The following is a 17,831-nucleotide window of genomic DNA, read 5'->3' as shown; positions in this document are numbered from 1 at the left end:
TCTGTCTGAGTGTGATGAGCTTCTGTCTTTGTCTGAACGCCTTCTGCTATCTAAGTGAAAATGACCGATAATTGAAAATGATCGAGCATTCTGCGAGGGGGATATTAAAAGTGTAGCTGGACGGTGTAAAACAACCCGTCTTATTTTTTATTTTTTTTTTCCGCCGGGACGGGTTAAACAAAACCGTCCGGATTTTTTTTTTTTTTAAGTTCAGGACGGGTCCTGTAAACCCGTCCGGATTTTATTTTTTATTTTTATTTCGGGACGGGTTCTCTAAATCCGGCCATGTTTTTTTTGCACGAATTTGATTAAGGTTAAGATGATTAGGGATGTAACTGCGACGGGTTTATTGGACCCGTACGGTGGGACGGGTTGTCACAACCCGTTCTACCTACTTTTCGCAAAAACACAAAATTACTCATCTTTTTCGATATTTATTTTATTTTATTTCTATTAATAAAAAATTCGGCAAAAGAGAAGGCACAAACAACAAGAGGGTGTTGTTCCAAAAATAGCCTTTCAGTAATCAATCATCATCTCTCTTTCTCTCTCTTCCCAGGCGCGCCGCCCCTTAGCCCCACGCTTGCTCATCTCTACTCTCTCTCGCAAAACCCTTTAAACCCTAGCTGCCTTCTTCTTCTCCGCGTTTCTTCGATTCTCTTTCATTCGTTTCTTCTCCCCATCCATCTCATCGGTTTGTACCTACCTTCTTATCTCTTTCAGTGGTCTCTTTCGTTAATCGGTCAACTGATAGTTGTTTCGAGAACAAGAGGTTCTCTGATCGTCATAATCGAACTAATATTTATTGCTTAATGTTTGATTGAATAGATGGCTGGGAAATCGAATAAGGCAAAGAAGGGAAAGGCTGCTGGTTCGAACTCAGCACCGGCCAACATCCCCGAGCCTGAATCAAAGCCGGTGGAACCATCTGTACTTGCTTCTGATGTACCGGCAGCTGGTGTGAGCCCTCCAAATGGTGAAGCCAATGGAGAAATTAGAAACACTGATACGGATGTTCACACTGAGGAGGCACAAGCAGGTGTGAAGGAGGAAGAGGCAAATGAGAAATCAAGTCCGGGAAAGCAAAAGGAAGGTAGTGAGCTTGTTTACTGTGAATTTTTTGTATTATTTGGGTATTTTGGGGATTTGAAAACATGTGCAGGAAAAGCACGACTTTAGGAGCTCTTTGTTATTATCTGTGCTGGTATATTATTTGTGTTCTCTACAATGCTATGCATTTTATTTTTGGATGATCATACATAGTTACTAAGTTTGGCAGACCTTCATTACTTGCCAGAATCCCAGATTATTACAACCTTTATTTCATACCAAATCTCTGAATTTGCATCAATTGATGTACTATTTAATGCGTATAAATTTATATTTGTAAGTACACTTTATAATTTCCAGGGGAGATAGGCCTGTATTCTGTTCAAGTAAAGGTTGCGCAATCTGGAGAAAAGCTCGAGCTTCAGGCAAGCTCTTCTCATCTTATTCTCAAAATGTCATTATTGTGGTGGTTTCTGTTATCTTATTTTGATCAATACTGTCATCTTCTCACTGTTGTTATAATGGAAGTGACACACTTTCTGTATAATCTTATTGCTTGTTCCTCTTTTATGTTGAAAATTGTGACTCAAAATAGTTCTACAAAATATAACACTGATAGTGCACATGTGGAATGACATTAACAAAGTGGGCTTAGCCAAACTATTTCTAGTTAACCAAATTTACCTGTCTAGTCTTTTCTTTCACGTTGTTTGATGGTTCGTTGTTTTGTGATTTAAAAATAAGCGTACCTTTTTGTATTTCCATCAGTTCTCAATTGTAGCTTAGACATCAACAAACTGCAAATAAGATGCAATAGAGCACAACTAGTAGAAAACCTGTAGACCCAATGTGTCAGTAAGATCCTGACCTTTCGATACTGTAAATGACAGCTGAGCCCTGGTGACTCCGTAATGGATGTGAGGCAGTTCTTACTTGATGCACCAGAGACATGCTTTTACACATGCTACACTTTGGTGCTGCATTCTAAAGACGGCTCCTTGCATCCCATGGAGGATTACAACGAGATCTCTGAGGTTGCTGATATCACTACTGGTGGTTGCTCCCTTGAACTTATCCCCAGTAAGTATACAATTATTTTTTTTTGTAAGGTCGAGTATTTATATTTGATCCTATAGGAGCTGAATTTTGAAAGTTGGTCTGCTGCGACACATTGTGCTTGATACACAATGATTTTAGTTTTATGTTGAAACCAAATCAGGGGGAGCAAGCTTGGCACGGAAACAGTTGGTTTTCTTTCTCATTTCTTCTGTTAAGATGCCTAACAATCTCTACACCTTGAAACCCCCGCCCCCCCTTGAAAAAAAAGAAACAAAAAGAAGAATAAGTGAAAACAGCAATGTGGGCTTAAACTGTAGTCTTTGATAATGGCATGGCATATCTCATAGGTACATGTTTGCCCATTAAGGAAGCTTCTGAAGTGATTATGAAGCTATTTTGATAATAAAGGTGTAAATTGCACCTCTAATTGGATATTTATGAGAAACGAATCTCCGTTTCTGTTATCTTATATTTCTCTGCTTCCTGCTCACTGTCTTTTGTTGTGTCTATTTGTAACAAATGTGGTTTTGTAGAATTATACGACGAGAGATCAATTAGGCATCACGTGAAGCGTTCAAGGGACCTCCTCTCTCTTTCTAATCTTCATGTTTCTCTGTCTTCATCTCTTGCTTTGCATCATGAGGCTGGCGAGCAGAAGACCACAGGTCTCTTTTCCTAATTCCTTTTAATAAAATCCTATACACCCTTGCAAAATATTTGAAATATCTTGTTTGCTGTGATAACTTTTAAAAGTGTGCTTTCATTTTTTATTGAACTAAAACAATTTAGTGTTCATGGCTACTTTTGTAGAACTGCATAATCAATGAGTAATTAAGAGCATGCCAACTCTTCAATGAGTAATTACTATTATGATTCTTCAATATGATGCTTAATACCTTTTTATTTATTTATATAGATAGTGGGAAACAAGAAGCTCAGGAGATTGATGGACTAGGGTTTATGGAGGATGTGTCGAGCTCCATACCAAATCTGATCCTGCCGGGCCCCAAGGATATTAAATGTATTGAGAGCATCATTTTCTCTTCCTTCAACCCTCCTCCCAGTTACAGGAAGTTAGTCTTTTGATACCTCTTGAAATTTCACAAAGTACTGGCCAATGTTGTACAAGTCAGGTCCTTATTAGTAATCACTTTTGGTACTAAGATGAACAGTGGCACATAAACAAACCTTATTTGCAAACTTTTGAGAGATTGGATCAAACCATAACTTGGTGTATTCCTTGGGACAATCTTTTACTAAAATTAAAGTTCTCCGTGAGTTCTACATTGAGATTACTTTGCCTTTACTGGGTGTTAACCTATTGAATTGCTATCTGAAAAATATTGCAATGCCTGTGTTATTTCCAAGTGCTGTAAATGAACCTTCTCTTAGAAATTTCACTAACAAGAGAATTTTCTTTTTTTGAGATTTGTACTTCTTAATATCTTGTTTTACAATCCAGAAATGTTGTATAATATATGTTATTTACTTGTTATTTGTTTTTTTAATAATTCTGTGAAGGTTGGTTGGTGATCTTATATATATTGATGTGAAAACGGTGGAAGGAACTACCTATTGCATCACAGGGAGCACAAAAGGTTTTTACGTGAACTCCAGTGCATCAGCAGTTACACTGGATCCGAAGCCTTCAAAAAACTCTCATGAGTCAAGCACTTTATTTGGCCTTCTACAAAAGCTCAGCCCCAAGTTTAAGAAAGGTACAACATTTTGAAAGTTCTATATTATCAGACTAGCTTGATATTCCTAGCGACTGAGATATTCTATAGTTAATTTTGCTTCAGTTGTTCTAAAGATGCTCAAACTCTCCCTGCTTATTATTTTCTACATAGAAGGGGGAGTGAAGTAAAGGGAGGTTTGGGTATTATTAGAGCAATTTGATGGGGAGGTACATTGGTGTGTATATATATATATATTTTCACTATTTTGCAGGGGTTGTTTCGTATACATTGAATGTCAAGGTCATATAGGGGCATGCTCTAACTGTTCTCCAAAGAAAGGAATATAGGAATATTTCAAGCCTGTTTGTCAGGTTTTTTTTCTTATAAAGGTGGACATGGTTGAGCTGGTGTTTTCTCTATCAGTTGGAAAGGATTGTAGCAAAGATTGGAAAACTCCCATGGAAAAATGGAGCGATACTTACAAATTTATAAGGCTAGATACTTTTGGTGTTACATTGTATGAATGGTACTTAGTGGTCTTCCAGGTTTTGAAAGAAGCTAATAAGTCATTCATTGATTATTTTATTCGTTTCTTGTAGGTTTTCGTGAAATCTTGGACCAAAAAGCGTCAGCGCATCCTTTTGAAAATGTACAATCTTTGATGCCCCCTAATTCTTGGCTCAGCACCTTCCCTCTTCCAGGTAGACAGCTGTATCCTCATTTCCTCTCTCTCATTCTAGTTTCTTTTCTCTTGAAGGGTGGGGGGTTGGGGTTACTGAATAGCGACTTACTTTTGTTCAATTCTGGTTACTGGTTTAACTATTTAGCTGCGAGGTTCAGATGCTTGTTTGGAATTATACAGTTTTATTTTAATATCTGGAAATTGGTATTGACAGAGCACAAAAGGGACGCAGCGAGAGCAGAAGACGCAGTAATATTAACATATGGAAGTGATACAATTGGAATGCAGCGAGACTGGAACGAGGAGCTCCAGTCTTGCCGCGACTTTCCTCATACCAACCCTCAGGAGAGGTCTTCCTCCCTCCCTCCCTCTCTCTCTCTCTCCCCCTCCCTCCCTTCAGTATCTGTCATAGACAAAACTACTTAAGAAGTGTCCCCTTGTTGACTTGTATCTTTAATTGTAATTGCATGCTTGATATGTTTGGGTAAGGCTACGGTGCTATGGGTTGCATAGAGGGCTACGGTGCTACGGCTCAATATTCGAGTTTTCAAAATCCTAACGGTCGATCCGAACCGTTCATCTTGTTCTCCATATTAATATGTGTTTGGAGACCAAATTTCACATTTTTTGGAAATTTTTTACTATTTTTTTAGATAGGTAGAAAATCAAATATCTGAATGGTGCAGAATTTTTTAGATCAACTGATTTTCTACCTATATAAAAAAATAGTAAAAAATTTCCAAAAAATGTAAAATTTGGTCTCCAAACACACATTAATATGGAGAACAAGATGAACGGTTCAAGCTCGACCATTAGGATTTTGAAAACTCGAATATTGAGCCGTAGCACCGTAGCCCTCTATGCAACCCATAGCACCGTAGCCTTACCCGATATGTTTTGATTGGCATCTTATGTATGACATATTCCCAGCCAGTTTGGAACCTGAAATTTGTCCAAAGACTTTCTTTCATCTATTTATTTACGATTTTAAAATAAAGTTACTGGACTATAGGTTAACTAAACAATACGTCAATACAAGCTGCTTTGCCAATTCTCAGCTGTATACTACATTCAATGTTTCTTAAATCTGTTCTTGCTTTATCTTTGTTTCTGTGGCTTGTAGGATTCTACGTGGCAGGGCGCTGTACAAAGTGTCGTGTGACTTTATTGATGCGGCAGTGAAAGGAGCGGTTGGTGTGATCAATCGATGTGTGCTTCCTATCAACCCAACTGATCCGGAATGCTTCCATATGTAAGTTTAAGACCCTAAAATTTGGTTGATTAACGATTTCAGCACCTCCGACTGACAAATCTGAAAATCTTTCCTATTGGATATCTAGTCTTGAATAGGTTGTACCAGTTTTAACATGTTTATGTACTTCTTGTTCATGCTATACTGTCTTTGCATGCATCAGTTTTTCAACATTCTTTTTGTTCCTAATGCGCCACTTTGGATTGGTCATGCCTTTTTTTTAAAACATTGCTGATTGGGTGCATGCTGGTTCTTGGCCCCTCTGCCCCAAAAGAAAGAATGAAAAATCAAAGGGGTTTATTGAAATTAGGCAGATTTTTTTTGGTCTAGTAGAACCTTGTTATGGTCGGAGTGCCTCATATCAACTCTGTATTGGTAATTGCCAGACTTGTGCAGCACTCAGAACTGAGATTGAAAAATCATGATCCAAATTGAAGATCCATTATATTGTCCTAATCAGCAAAAGAACTTTCTATTTTTTGTTGTACTTATTCTCATGTAAAATGACATTACTTTTTGTTGTACATTCTAATGAACACTCATTTGTTTATTGACCAAAATATTCTTTTCTTTCTGTAGGTACGTACACAACAATATCTTCTTCAGCTTTGCTCTGGACTCATACTTTGAAAACCTATCCAAAGAGAAGAAGCCCACTCCAGATGACGGGCCTCAAGAGAATTCTGCCCAAACAAAGTCAACTATTACAGACACTGATGCCGACACACCTGACGAGACTCAGATAGCTGACAGCGAGCAGGCCACGTATGATTCGGCAAATAATGACCTGAGAGGTACCAAGGCATACCAGGAGGCTGATGTACCTGGGCTGTACAACCTTGCAATGGCCATCATTGACTACAGAGGATTTAGGGTTGTTGCACAGGTAAGAATATTAGTATATTCCTTTATTTAGAAAGAAAATATTGTATACTTCTTCTATGTTAACGAAAGAGTGGGGTTGTGTTTGTAAATTTGATAAGATGCTGGTGGCAGTGGTATGAAATTTTTCCCTATTATATGACAAAATAATTATACACATTTTTTTTAAAAATTCTGGGTTGAAACACATTGGGAATGGGGCAAAGTTAGTCTTCTTTTCTAGCAGTTTGTCTTGGCCATTTGAATATTTTGTAGTGGTATATGCCATTCCTATAGTTATGCAGCTATTTTTGGTGGTGGTGCACTCATATGTTTGTGAATTGTGAGATGTTACTTCCAAAATTTATTTCAGGGTACACATATTTTGAGACATTTTGAGAACTTTTTTGATAAGTTGCTTTGAAGGTTTAAATCAGAAAATAGAATTACTTTGAATTGAATCTCCATGTTCACAAGGATATTTTATATACCTCGTGTGTTAACCTTTTTGTCGGAGTAGGCAGAATTTACCTCCTTTTTAACTTTTACGTCTTGGTTTGTAGAGCATTATTCCTGGCATTTTACAAGGAGACAAGTCGGAGTCTCTTCTTTATGGCTCTGTTGACAACGGCAAGAAAATTTGCTGGAATGAATCCTTCCATGCAAAGGTTAGTTTACCTTCTATTTGACGAAGTAATTAGCAGATAGCATCTTATTTTATTTTTTATTTATTCATTTTGGAAGAAACTGTTTTGCTAGGTTGTGGAGGCAGCAAAACGGCTCCATTTGAAGGAGCATGAGGTGCTGGATGGTTCTGGAAACCAGATCAAGCTAGCTGCACCTGTTGAGTGCAAGGGCATTGTTGGAAGCGATGACAGGTTACTTCTGTTTAAAGCTCTTCGGTGAAAGTGTCATGTTTGGGGCTTTGTTTATAGTTGAAAGCTCTTTTGTGTCTAGTACTTTATTTTAGCTGCTTATATTCTTCATGGGGAGTCATCTTCTTTTCAGAACACAGCATATGTTTTCTTGCCATTTTCTTTATTGATTTCCTGACTTCTTAATTTTTTTTGTTTCCTGTAGACATTATTTGTTGGACTTGATGAGAGTGACTCCTCGAGATTCAAACTACAAAGGACCAGAGCACCGATTTTCAGTGCTACGGCCGGAACTCATTTCCTCATTTATTGAGGTAACCTTGTCACAGACTCCTACTTTTTATTGTTCTTAATTAAGGATTGAAAAATAGTATTCATATTCCTCAAATTAACTTTCTGTTGTGCAATTAGGCCTCAAACCTTGTTTCAGTTCATCCACATTTTACCTTAGATCATGTGTGCTTATAGTACTCTCAGCTGTGAAATTAAATACTAAGCAACAAGAAAAGATGAGAACTTGAAATTGGTGAAATGTTACCATGTGAAGATGATATTAACCTTTGTATCAAGTCAGTGACACCGAGTATGATAATGCTTGCTTTTCTTAAAATGGGAAACAGTCTGAAGCAACATCAAAGCAATCTGAACCTAAGGCTGAAGAAGAATCTGAAGCTCATGATCCTGCCACTGGTACATCGGTAAGGGGAATTTTGAGATCTTTAGGTTTACTGGTGTCTCAGTGAAATTAAATACTAGGCAACAAGAAAAGATGAGAACTTGAAATTGGTGAAAGGTTACCATCTGAAGATGATATTAACCATTGTATCAAGTCAGTGACACTGAGTATGATAATGCTTGCTTTTCTTAAAATGGGAAACAGTCTGAAGCAACATCAAAGCAATCTGAACCTAAGGCTGAAGAAGAATCTGAAGCTCATGATCCTGCCACTGGTTCATCGGTAAGGGGAATTTTGAGATCTTTAGGTTTACTGGTGGTATTCATTATGAGTGCAATTCTTCACCGACTTCCATATCTATTAAAAAAATTCACCTACTTCTTGGATGCACAAGTTTATTGTGTAGTGTAGTATCCGTAATTTCATTTTTGTATTATGCCATTTGTATTAAGTACCATTTATCCTTGTCATGCCTTTTGTATTGTGCATTATTTATATGAGTCTTTATACCTATTTAGTAGGTATATGGTGCTGTTCCGATGTCTGCATTACTCCATGTTGTATATTTGAGTAGCAATTTGTTTTGTGACTCATCCAAAAACCTTTTGTAGGGAAATTTTGTAATCAGGTCTGTTATTTGAACTATAGTTGATTGATTTTCAGCTGTCTTTCAATGAAATTATTTTTCTTTCAGGAAACCAGTATCAAAGATGATGAAAAACTCAATGAAAAGGATGGCTTGACGCCTAGCTCTGAAATACTGTTCAATCCAAATGTCTTAACAGAATTCAAGCTTGCTGGAGCTCCAGAGGTTCTCTCTCTCTCTCCCTTCCACTTATTCGAAAACTCTACATATATAATTGTAAAAGAAGAAATATTGATTATTCTCGCAAAATCTATTTTATATGTTTCGAACTCTGATGAACCGAAATCTGTACCCCACCTGCATCGACATCTGACCACCATTGCTCCTTTGTCTCTGGCATTAGTAAGGCTGCTCAAACATAGCAGTTACAAGTGGACAAACTATTCTATTCTTCAAGTCTCTGTATCCCTTTTGACAGGGCGGAACTAGAAAATCTTGATAGAGGAGGCTAAAACTTAAAATGCACAAATTGTGATTGGTGGGAATTGAACCCAAGTTCTCCACCAACACAAAATAAGCTCTAGCCACTAGACTATAAGTAGATATGTGATATTTATGAGGGGGGCTAACTCTATATAAAATGTTCTAAAAAAATAAAATTCAATTAAATCTTAGTACACATAATTAAAATTTTAAAATCATAGGGGTGGCTTAGCCACCTTTTGAATGGCTTTAGATCCGCCCCTTCCCTTTGATATCACCACTAATCTCTTGTCGCTCTCCTTTCACAGGAAATTGAGGCCGATGAAGCTCTAGTACGCAATGTTGGTACATACCTCACAGATGTGGTTATTCCAAAGTTTGTCCAAGACCTTTGTGCCCTCGACATATCCCCAATGGATGGTCAAACATTGACTGATGCATTGCACAGCCATGGGATAAACATGCGCTACCTTGGGAAGGTGAGTTGAGTTTGCTTCCTGTGACCCACACTATTTCAATATTAGAAGAAAACCTGTAATTGTAGAATACTAATAAATTGAATGTTATTCAATACCCCATTCTTTCGGTAGATTGCCGTCATGGTGAAGCATATGCCACACCTCTGGGCTTTGTTTGTGACGGAAGTTGTTGTTAGATCTGCTAAGCATGTCGTTAAGGTACAATTTTTATTTTTTCCTTTTGCAAGGGAAATATCTTTTCTACTTTTTATTGACTTAGTTGTTGAATGTGTGTGCACTGAGGACCAATTCAAGGGAAGAAAACACACAAAAAGAATTAAATATATTGAGCATGGAAAGAGAACTTTTAGGATAGTCCAACTATGCCCAACAATCTTATGGATTTCATTTTACTGGTGTCTATATGAGCTGCAGGTTCATTGATCATTCTTTATTTTACTGCATATAGTACTGTACCAATACTTGAGCAGTATGGTCCCATGCCTTCTGTTTGCTTGGTGTAATTTGAAACAGTTCCCTACTTTCACATGCCTTCAAACAAGGACTTGATCTGTTCCCTATTTCAATTTTTTCTTCTGTATTTCAGGATTTGCTAAGGGCAACTGATGACCATGATGTGGGGCCTGCAGTAGCTCACTTCATCAACTGCCTTATGGGTGATGTTCAACCCACAAGCGTCAAAGGGAGCTCTGTGCAATCCAAATCTCACAAGAAGGTAATAAAGCACATAATATAACTATTCTGCTTAGTACTTAACTGGTTAGGTTCAGACTTTCAGTGCTGGACCATTGTTAAATAGTTTTTGTAGGTTTATCATTTGTTTTTCAGTACCATTGTCTTTATCCATTTTTTATTGATTAATTGAGGCTGACATCTTTGTTTTTATTGGCTTCTTTTTTTTATAGGGTCATGAGCTTCAGACTAGCAAGTCTATTAGGGGCTCAACAAGGCGGGCCCATGGTGGTCAGGCCTTCACAAAAGGTTCTGTTTCATACACCTCTCTGACCTCTGATGGAGCTTGGACCAGCATCAATGAGTTTGCAAAATCCAAGTACCAGGTTCTGAAATCTGTGCCTAGATCTTTGTGACTTGTTTTACATGTTTTGAGTTTTTATTCTTTAGTAACATACTTTGCTCTCTTGTGTAGTTTGAAGTGCCGGAGGATGTGAGGTCAATGGTTAAGAAGGTCCCTGTGCTACGTAATCTGTGCATGAAGGTAATTTTAAAAAGAAATCTGAAAACTTAACAACAAGGGGTTTGATATATAATCTTCATTTACACCAGTTCTGTGCAAATTGCATCTTGGTTTTCATTTACTTAATTTCATAAATGTAAGAAAACCTGCATAGTTTATGCTTTTATAAATTGAGGTTTGATCTTCTTATATTGACTGAAAAATCTGAAGGACCCATAAATACGCATAAAGCATTTAGTAACTTTCTGTGCAACCATTACAGTGACACATTAAACCTTAATTTGGTAAATTTTCCTAAGCTTAAAAACTGTTTTTGTTTTATTTCTAAGTTTACCATTGCCTTTGTACCAACATTGTCTTTGCTACAGATAGGAATAACAATAGCATCTAGAAAGTATGATCTACAAGCATCCACTCCGTTTCAAGTCTCGGATATTTTGAATCTTCAGCCAGTGGTGAAGCACTCAATACCGGTTTGTACTGAAGCCAATGACCTCATGGAAGCTGGAAAAATCCGTCTGGCAGAGGTACTCATTTTGCATTTTTCTGGATGCTATATTAATGCTATCTCATACATTTGGTAATGCTTATAATATTCTTCAGTAGCGAGGTACTTGTATGGGTTTAATTTACATGACATATGGTCATAAACTTTTTGTTTCAGGGAAAACTCAATGAAGCCTACACTCTTTTCAGCGAATCATTTGCTTTGCTTCAACAGGTATCACTCCCTCTCTCCCTTTCTCCTTTGTGTGAAGATGTATACTCTCTCTCTGACAATGTAACGTATTACTTGCATTGGTTTTTGGTGCATAATAATAGATTACGGGCCCTATGCACAAGGATGTAGCTAACTGTTGCAGGTACAGTTTCTAGCTTTTTTTTAACATGTTACTCATGGCATTACTTTCAAACATGACAAATATCTCATTTGCTGATTCAACATCTTTCTATCAAATGCTGTTTGTATTGTCGTATTGAATTGAAAGCTGTTATTTTGTTTTCATTTATGTGAGTTATGATTGTCAATTTTGGATAGCATCAATAGTCACTTTTGTTTTCTCTTTATTTGATAAGATATCTTGGAATGGTTCTATACCATGCTGGTGATGTTGGAGGAGCATTGGTGCAACAGCACAGAGAGCTCATAATAAATGAGAGGTGTCTAGGTCTTGATCATCCTGATACGGCACATAGGTATGCAAGACATTGGAAATATCATGAGCATGCAATTGTAAACATTAAAGATCTGTTCTGTTTGCTCCTATTAAAAGTAAATTAAACTCTCTTTTCACTTGTTGAAACTGTGTGGGTAGTTTGTTTATCTTCAAAGAAATGCATTGTGATAGGAGTAACCTTAGAAAATTTCCAATGCTATCAGAGTTACATGTGATATTTGACATAAGCCTATAAGTTGTGTTATTTTGCCTTTCATTGGGGCAAATGTAACAATTTGAGGTTCTTAGTGCAACTTCTTCCACATTTAGTTCCTTATTCATTGGGCATCTCCGTTGTTCACCTCATTGTAAAACTGAATATTTCTTCATAATATAATTTTTGTCAGGCACTTCCTTTATCCACCTTGACCAAGTAATAAAAATAAGACAAATATTTTGATGTGGAATCTTCTTAGGAAAAAAGTTATTCAATAAATTTCTGCAGACTATTCTTGAGCATCCTTTTATTTTTGACTGAAAAAAGGGGTAGCAAGGACCCAGACTGCAATTTGGAATGCCTATTGATAGCATGGAAAATTGGGGGACACTTGAGAAGATATTTTTACAGTCAAATAAAATATCTTCTCAATGAGGACAATGCTCACCATCTGCATAGCTACCTTTTGCTGATTGTTTGTGTGGTTTTCTCCTTGCAGTTATGGGAACATGGGTTTGTTCTACCATCAGCTGAATCAGGTAGACCTGGCGCTTCGACATATGTCACGCACGCTTCTGTTGCTGAGCCTGTCAAGTGGTCCCGACCACCCAGATATGACAGGGACACTGATAAATGTGGCGATGATGTATCAGGATACAGGAAACATGAACACAGCATTGCGATACCTGCAGGAGGCACTGAGCAAGACCCAGCGCCTCCTTGGCACTGAACACATTCAAACTGCCGTCTGCTACCATGCTCTAGCCATTGCCTTCAACTGCATGGGTGCTTTCAAGCTCTCCATTCAGGTATAGTTTGCTACTATCCATGCCCTTAAAGTTTGACCCTAATTATCAAATATGAACTGCCTGATCTAACACCGGTGGACCAGAGTCTCCCCATGAATGATCTTTTATGTGCTGTTCGGCAGCATGGAATAGAGGAATTGTGGCAGAATAGTAGCAGAACAATAATGAAACTGTGGACTTATGGATTTGTGGAAAAGTGGAACTGGGCCAGATATTGTGCAGTCAAATCCCTCTTTGAACTTGAGTTTCCTACCTTATTCCACTTGGTGGATGGAATAGCCAATTTCACGGAATTATAATAGTCCTACAATCCTAACTGCTTCTGCTCCAGGTCCAAGCTTAATCGATTTACTTTTATTTCTATTAGAAAATCGACCAAGTGGGCTTAAATAGTGTAATATATGCTCGCCACTTTCATTGCACTACCCTTTTTTTCCACTGCTTAATGCTTTTAACTAATTCTTTTCGGCAGTTTTATTAGCGTTAGTCACCTTGTCTATTCCTTCCGCCCTACGCTCAAACACCTTGTTATAAAATCTTACATAATAAGCTAATTGGCACGCAAAGATGGACTTGGAATGAGAGAATCCTTTCCTTGGGCTTGGGATTTGTTTATCTGAAAAAGGGGTATCTACAGATCCGAGCAAGATAGATGCGATGTTGGAGTGGCCCGTGCCAAAGAATATAAAAGAATTAAGTCATAGTAGATTCTTCTACCTCATTAAATAGTAAAGATAGAACCCTTATAATAATCAGTTCTAACTGATATTTAGAAAAGCTATTTATTCTAGTCCTTTCTGTGTTATTTAGTCTTTTACTTTCAAAAAGAAATCTTACAGTTGATATCTATCCTAAGTTTTCTTGCCAAATACACCAGCTCGCTATTACTTGCTTTGGTAAGGTAAGTAAGCTACTATAGGTAGGCATCGGTACGCTTTGGCGCTGCTTTGGTATGAAAGAAAGCAACATTGATTCTTGAGAGTCAACATAGGCAAATTTTCATGTGGCAAGGGTGGTTTAAGCATAACGTCTGCACACGGCACAACCTTATATCCTTCTCTTCCCTGCGGAAACAGAGAATTTTCAACACTTTCCTCTCTCACCGAACACAATTGGAATAGGATGAAATAGAAGTCTGTTCTATTTTCTACTTTTCCACTGTTCTACTGTTTCACCAAAAAGCCATTTAGAGTGGGTTTCCATAGAAAATTAATGTGAATCTTAGGATGAAATTTGGACAGTCCAGAACTTTCTAGTATGACCATTCAGTGCATGAATAACATAAGAAAAAATTAATTTGTTTCTGTTCTTGGTCAAGGGTGTTTCTGTTTGTGAGGAGATTTGTGTTAAAATAATCTTTAGTGGGGGTTTCCATAGAAAATTTATGTGAATCGTAGGATCAAATTTGGACAGTCCAGAACTTTCTAGAATGGCCATTCAGTGCATGAATAACATGAGAAAAAAGTAATTTGTTTCTGTTCTTGGTCAAGGGTGTTTCTGTTTGTGAGGAGATTTTTATTAGAATAGTTAGGTTATGTATGGCCATTGGGTTGATGTTTCTGGGCAATGTCAAGGTTTTGTGAATTACTAGTGGGCTGTGATTGTTTTACCTGTTGGTGCTTGATTGCAAGCTTGTGTGTTAAAATTAAGGCTAAAATTTCGGTGGCCCTATTTTTCATGCAAAAGGTAATGTGATATGGATACTACCTGATCTTCATGGGGCTCTGCCTCAAACCTTATTTGTCCCAGTGGCCTAGTGTTGGATGGGGATGAATTTAGCCAAGAAAAATTCATAAATACACTTATTTATAAATCATGCAGAACCCGGATTGACCCTGCTTGACCCATTGCCAAAGAATTTACTTGTGCTGTCCAATGTCGTTAGGTCTTTGTCTGGCTTGTATAATATGATATCCCACTGGTGTCTTATTTAAATCCAAAGGTAATACTTATTGGCTTCCTTTTTCCGTCTCGTTTCTTTTGCAATGACAGCACGAGAAGAAAACATATGATATATTGGCAAAGCAATTGGGAGAAGAAGATTCTAGAACTAAGGATTCTGAGAACTGGATCAAGACATTTAAATTGAGAGAGCAACAGGTACTTGTTGTAACCCACTCAACCTGTCTGTATTTAGTGTAGATGGATGGTCCTGTTGATTCTTATATTTCCCTACTCTAAAATGAAACAACACTGCCAAAATTTATTTATTTTTCCACGATGGTGCAGATTTCTAAACTATCATACTAGATTACTAGTAATCTATTTCCTAAGGTTACGAAATGAGTTGCTTTGGTTATGTTTTATTCAAGTAAAACATACAGTAGTTAACAAGTCATAAGCACAAAAATGATCGCTTAACATAATATTAGATTTTCAATGGACATGTACTTCCTATACTTGTTTCTTTGTTTATTTACTACATATATATGTATGCACAGAAACAAAAGGTTGCACCAGGTTCAACAATGAAAGCCATTGATCTCTTGAAGGTTAGCTTTCTTCTTGTCAATGTACATCTATTACAATTCTATGCAACAAGAATTGGAAAATAAAATACACAAAAAAATATGCTAATTATAGGCGTTCATCTGATTGAGCCTTGTTGGGTTTTTCCAAACTGGAAAATTGTTTGGCCCTACATTTCAGAACAACAATAAAATAAAAACTGAGCCACTCTGCTAATACATTCATAATTAATCCAGTTTAATAAAATTATTGTGCTGATGCACAAAACTGAATATTTTATCTGAAAGGCTTGGTTCCAAGAAAAAAAGAAAAGAACATGTAACCAAGTACATGACTGACTTGTAACTTCATATGCCCTCTGTAATGCAGACACACCCAGACCTAGTTCAAGCATTTCAAGCAATGTCGAGCAACCCTGCCCCAGCCACTGAGGGTCTGCCACGTGGCAGAGGCATTGATGCACGTGCAGCCCGTGCTGCAGCTGAGATTAGGCGCAAGGCAGCAGCTCGGGGCCAACAACTGCGTCAGAACCCTGTAGCGGCCCCTACTGGTCAGAACTTGTCTGCATCTCTCAGCCAACTCCTCAATATAATAAATTCAGGTGAGGTGCCAGCAAGTGGTGCTGGGGTGAAGGCTGAGTCTAGTGGAAATGGAAATGTTGGAAATGAGAATGGAAATGGAAATGGAAATGAGACACTTCACCCGGTAGAGGAGAAAACAACTGCCCCAGTAGGGTTAGGCACTTCGTTGGAACCAAAGAAACAAAAATCGAAGTCAAAAGCAACATCTTCCTGAAGAATTTTTTTTTCCAATAAATTTACATTTTTTGGGGGGAGCCTCTGAACGTCTTTTCAATAGTTCCTATCCTTTTTTTCTTTTTTCTTTTTCCTAACCTGAGTTTAAGTGGCATGGTTTAAGGTTGTCTTTTCAAAAGATGGCGTCAATAAAATAATGGCGATGGTGAGACTGATTCAGAACATAAATTACAGTTGAAAGTTGAAACTATGGTTTCAAGTTTATGCCCAAAAATTAGGTGCAGATGCGGCGGGGGGGATGAGCTCATGATTAATTTATTGGGTTTTTGAACCCTGACGCTTAGTAATAACCTGTGGCAGTTTTTCATGCAGGTTTTTATACTTTTTGTTCTTTGCGTAATGTTTTAGAGGTGATTTTGAGCAGAGCATGCTTGTAGAACATTTTTGATGTAGTAAATTCTAACAAGTCAAATAATTCACTTTTCAGTAGTTTTCTTAAACTTCCTATGTGTGTGAATTTAAAATGTCTGACAGTTAGCTTTTGCTTTTGTTAGAACATGGGTATGTTTGAATGGGAGTTAGAATAGTTAGAATAGTGAAATTTGAGATTAGTAGATGAGAATAAAGAAAAAAATAGTGATTAGTATGAAAATGATGTTATTTGGATTAGTAAAAGATTGTACATTTGAAATAATAAATAGTTGTAACTGAAAATGAATTGTTAATAATGTGTTAATTAAGAGAAAAGATAGGTAAGTAGGGTTTTAAATAAATTATTATAATGTCAAAACATTAGAATGTGTTTTTTTTTTTTTTTTTTGTTTGTGTGTGTGAATAAGTGACATTGACACCAGAGTTTCCTGGTACCGAGTCTTAGTAGGTCTTGACACCGATTATCAGAGTTTCCTGGTACCGAGTCTTAGTAGGTCTTGGTTATGTCTCAGGTACAACACTGTCAACACTTCATTGGAGATCTACTCTCCTCTTAGGTTTGCAACAGTCTCTCTATGTACAACGCTAGGATTTGATATTGAGTTCCAGCAGCCTCAGTCATATCATAAATAGTCTCAAATTGTTACTAATTGGTAAAAGCGGTCGCACCCAACACCGACATCACACCGTGCTTGAATATTTAGGTTGTAATCATTCTTGTGATATCCAAGTCGGTGGTAAATTGCACTTTTCACATCATTAAAACCTTGTCCATAAGTTGCAGGAAAACTAATCAGAGGGTTTATGCTGTACTCAGCTCCCATTGGACCGTGTCGAATTTCACCACCGATATAAACCACTACACATATCATGATTGTTTGTTTTGGCAAATTAGCCTAAAAATGAAAATAAAAATAAAAATAAAGTAATGAATACCGATGGCAGTGAGCTTGTTTGAATGATGACAGCTGTGCTCTGTTTAATTTAATATTTATTTTCCAAAAATGATATCATAATTTTTTTTTTAAAAAAAATACTACACATAAGCAAGCATTAAATATTTATATCTAATTTGAGCAGAACACAAGTGCGAAAGGGGAATTGCATATTTATAT

The 17,831-nt window shown here is 37.2% G+C and overlaps 1 protein-coding gene across 4 annotated transcripts; it reads left to right on the top strand.

The window, feature by feature from the left end:
* The first annotated feature begins 512 nt into the window (after positions 1 to 512).
* Positions 513 to 16,788, top strand: NOXY38 (tetratricopeptide repeat (TPR)-containing protein). 4 transcript variants are annotated; one of them, XR_013513548.1, is made up of 30 exons: positions 513 to 694; positions 829 to 1,093; positions 1,411 to 1,475; positions 1,941 to 2,130; positions 2,643 to 2,774; positions 3,026 to 3,182; positions 3,631 to 3,827; positions 4,388 to 4,489; positions 4,685 to 4,820; positions 5,594 to 5,722; positions 6,302 to 6,608; positions 7,147 to 7,251; positions 7,343 to 7,461; positions 7,664 to 7,772; positions 8,079 to 8,156; positions 8,339 to 8,416; positions 8,829 to 8,945; positions 9,512 to 9,682; positions 9,794 to 9,880; positions 10,269 to 10,397; positions 10,588 to 10,740; positions 10,830 to 10,898; positions 11,246 to 11,404; positions 11,542 to 11,598; positions 11,700 to 11,740; positions 11,955 to 12,150; positions 12,751 to 13,060; positions 15,053 to 15,160; positions 15,502 to 15,552; positions 15,899 to 16,788. XR_013513548.1 is itself a non-coding variant. In XM_078310230.1 (30 exons), the coding sequence occupies exons 2-30, from the start codon at positions 829 to 831 to the stop codon at positions 16,322 to 16,324; spliced, it is 4,149 nt and encodes a 1,382-aa protein (XP_078166356.1). In that variant the 5' UTR covers positions 513 to 694; the 3' UTR covers positions 16,325 to 16,788. The 4 variants fall into 4 exon arrangements, 3 of the variants coding, with proteins under 3 accessions (XP_078166356.1, XP_078166354.1, XP_078166357.1); XM_078310230.1 differs by having other exon boundaries at positions 2,643 to 2,756; positions 11,955 to 12,074; XM_078310228.1 differs by having other exon boundaries at positions 11,955 to 12,074.
* Positions 16,789 to 17,831: the final 1,043 nt, after the last annotated feature.

Source organism: Carex rostrata, chromosome 10 (assembly GCF_964058835.1).
Source record: "Carex rostrata chromosome 10, lpCarRost1.2, whole genome shotgun sequence".
NCBI lineage: Eukaryota > Viridiplantae > Streptophyta > Magnoliopsida > Poales > Cyperaceae > Carex > Carex rostrata.
The sequence above is the reverse complement of the archived record's forward strand: the minus strand, read 5'-3'. Positions and strand labels throughout refer to the sequence as shown.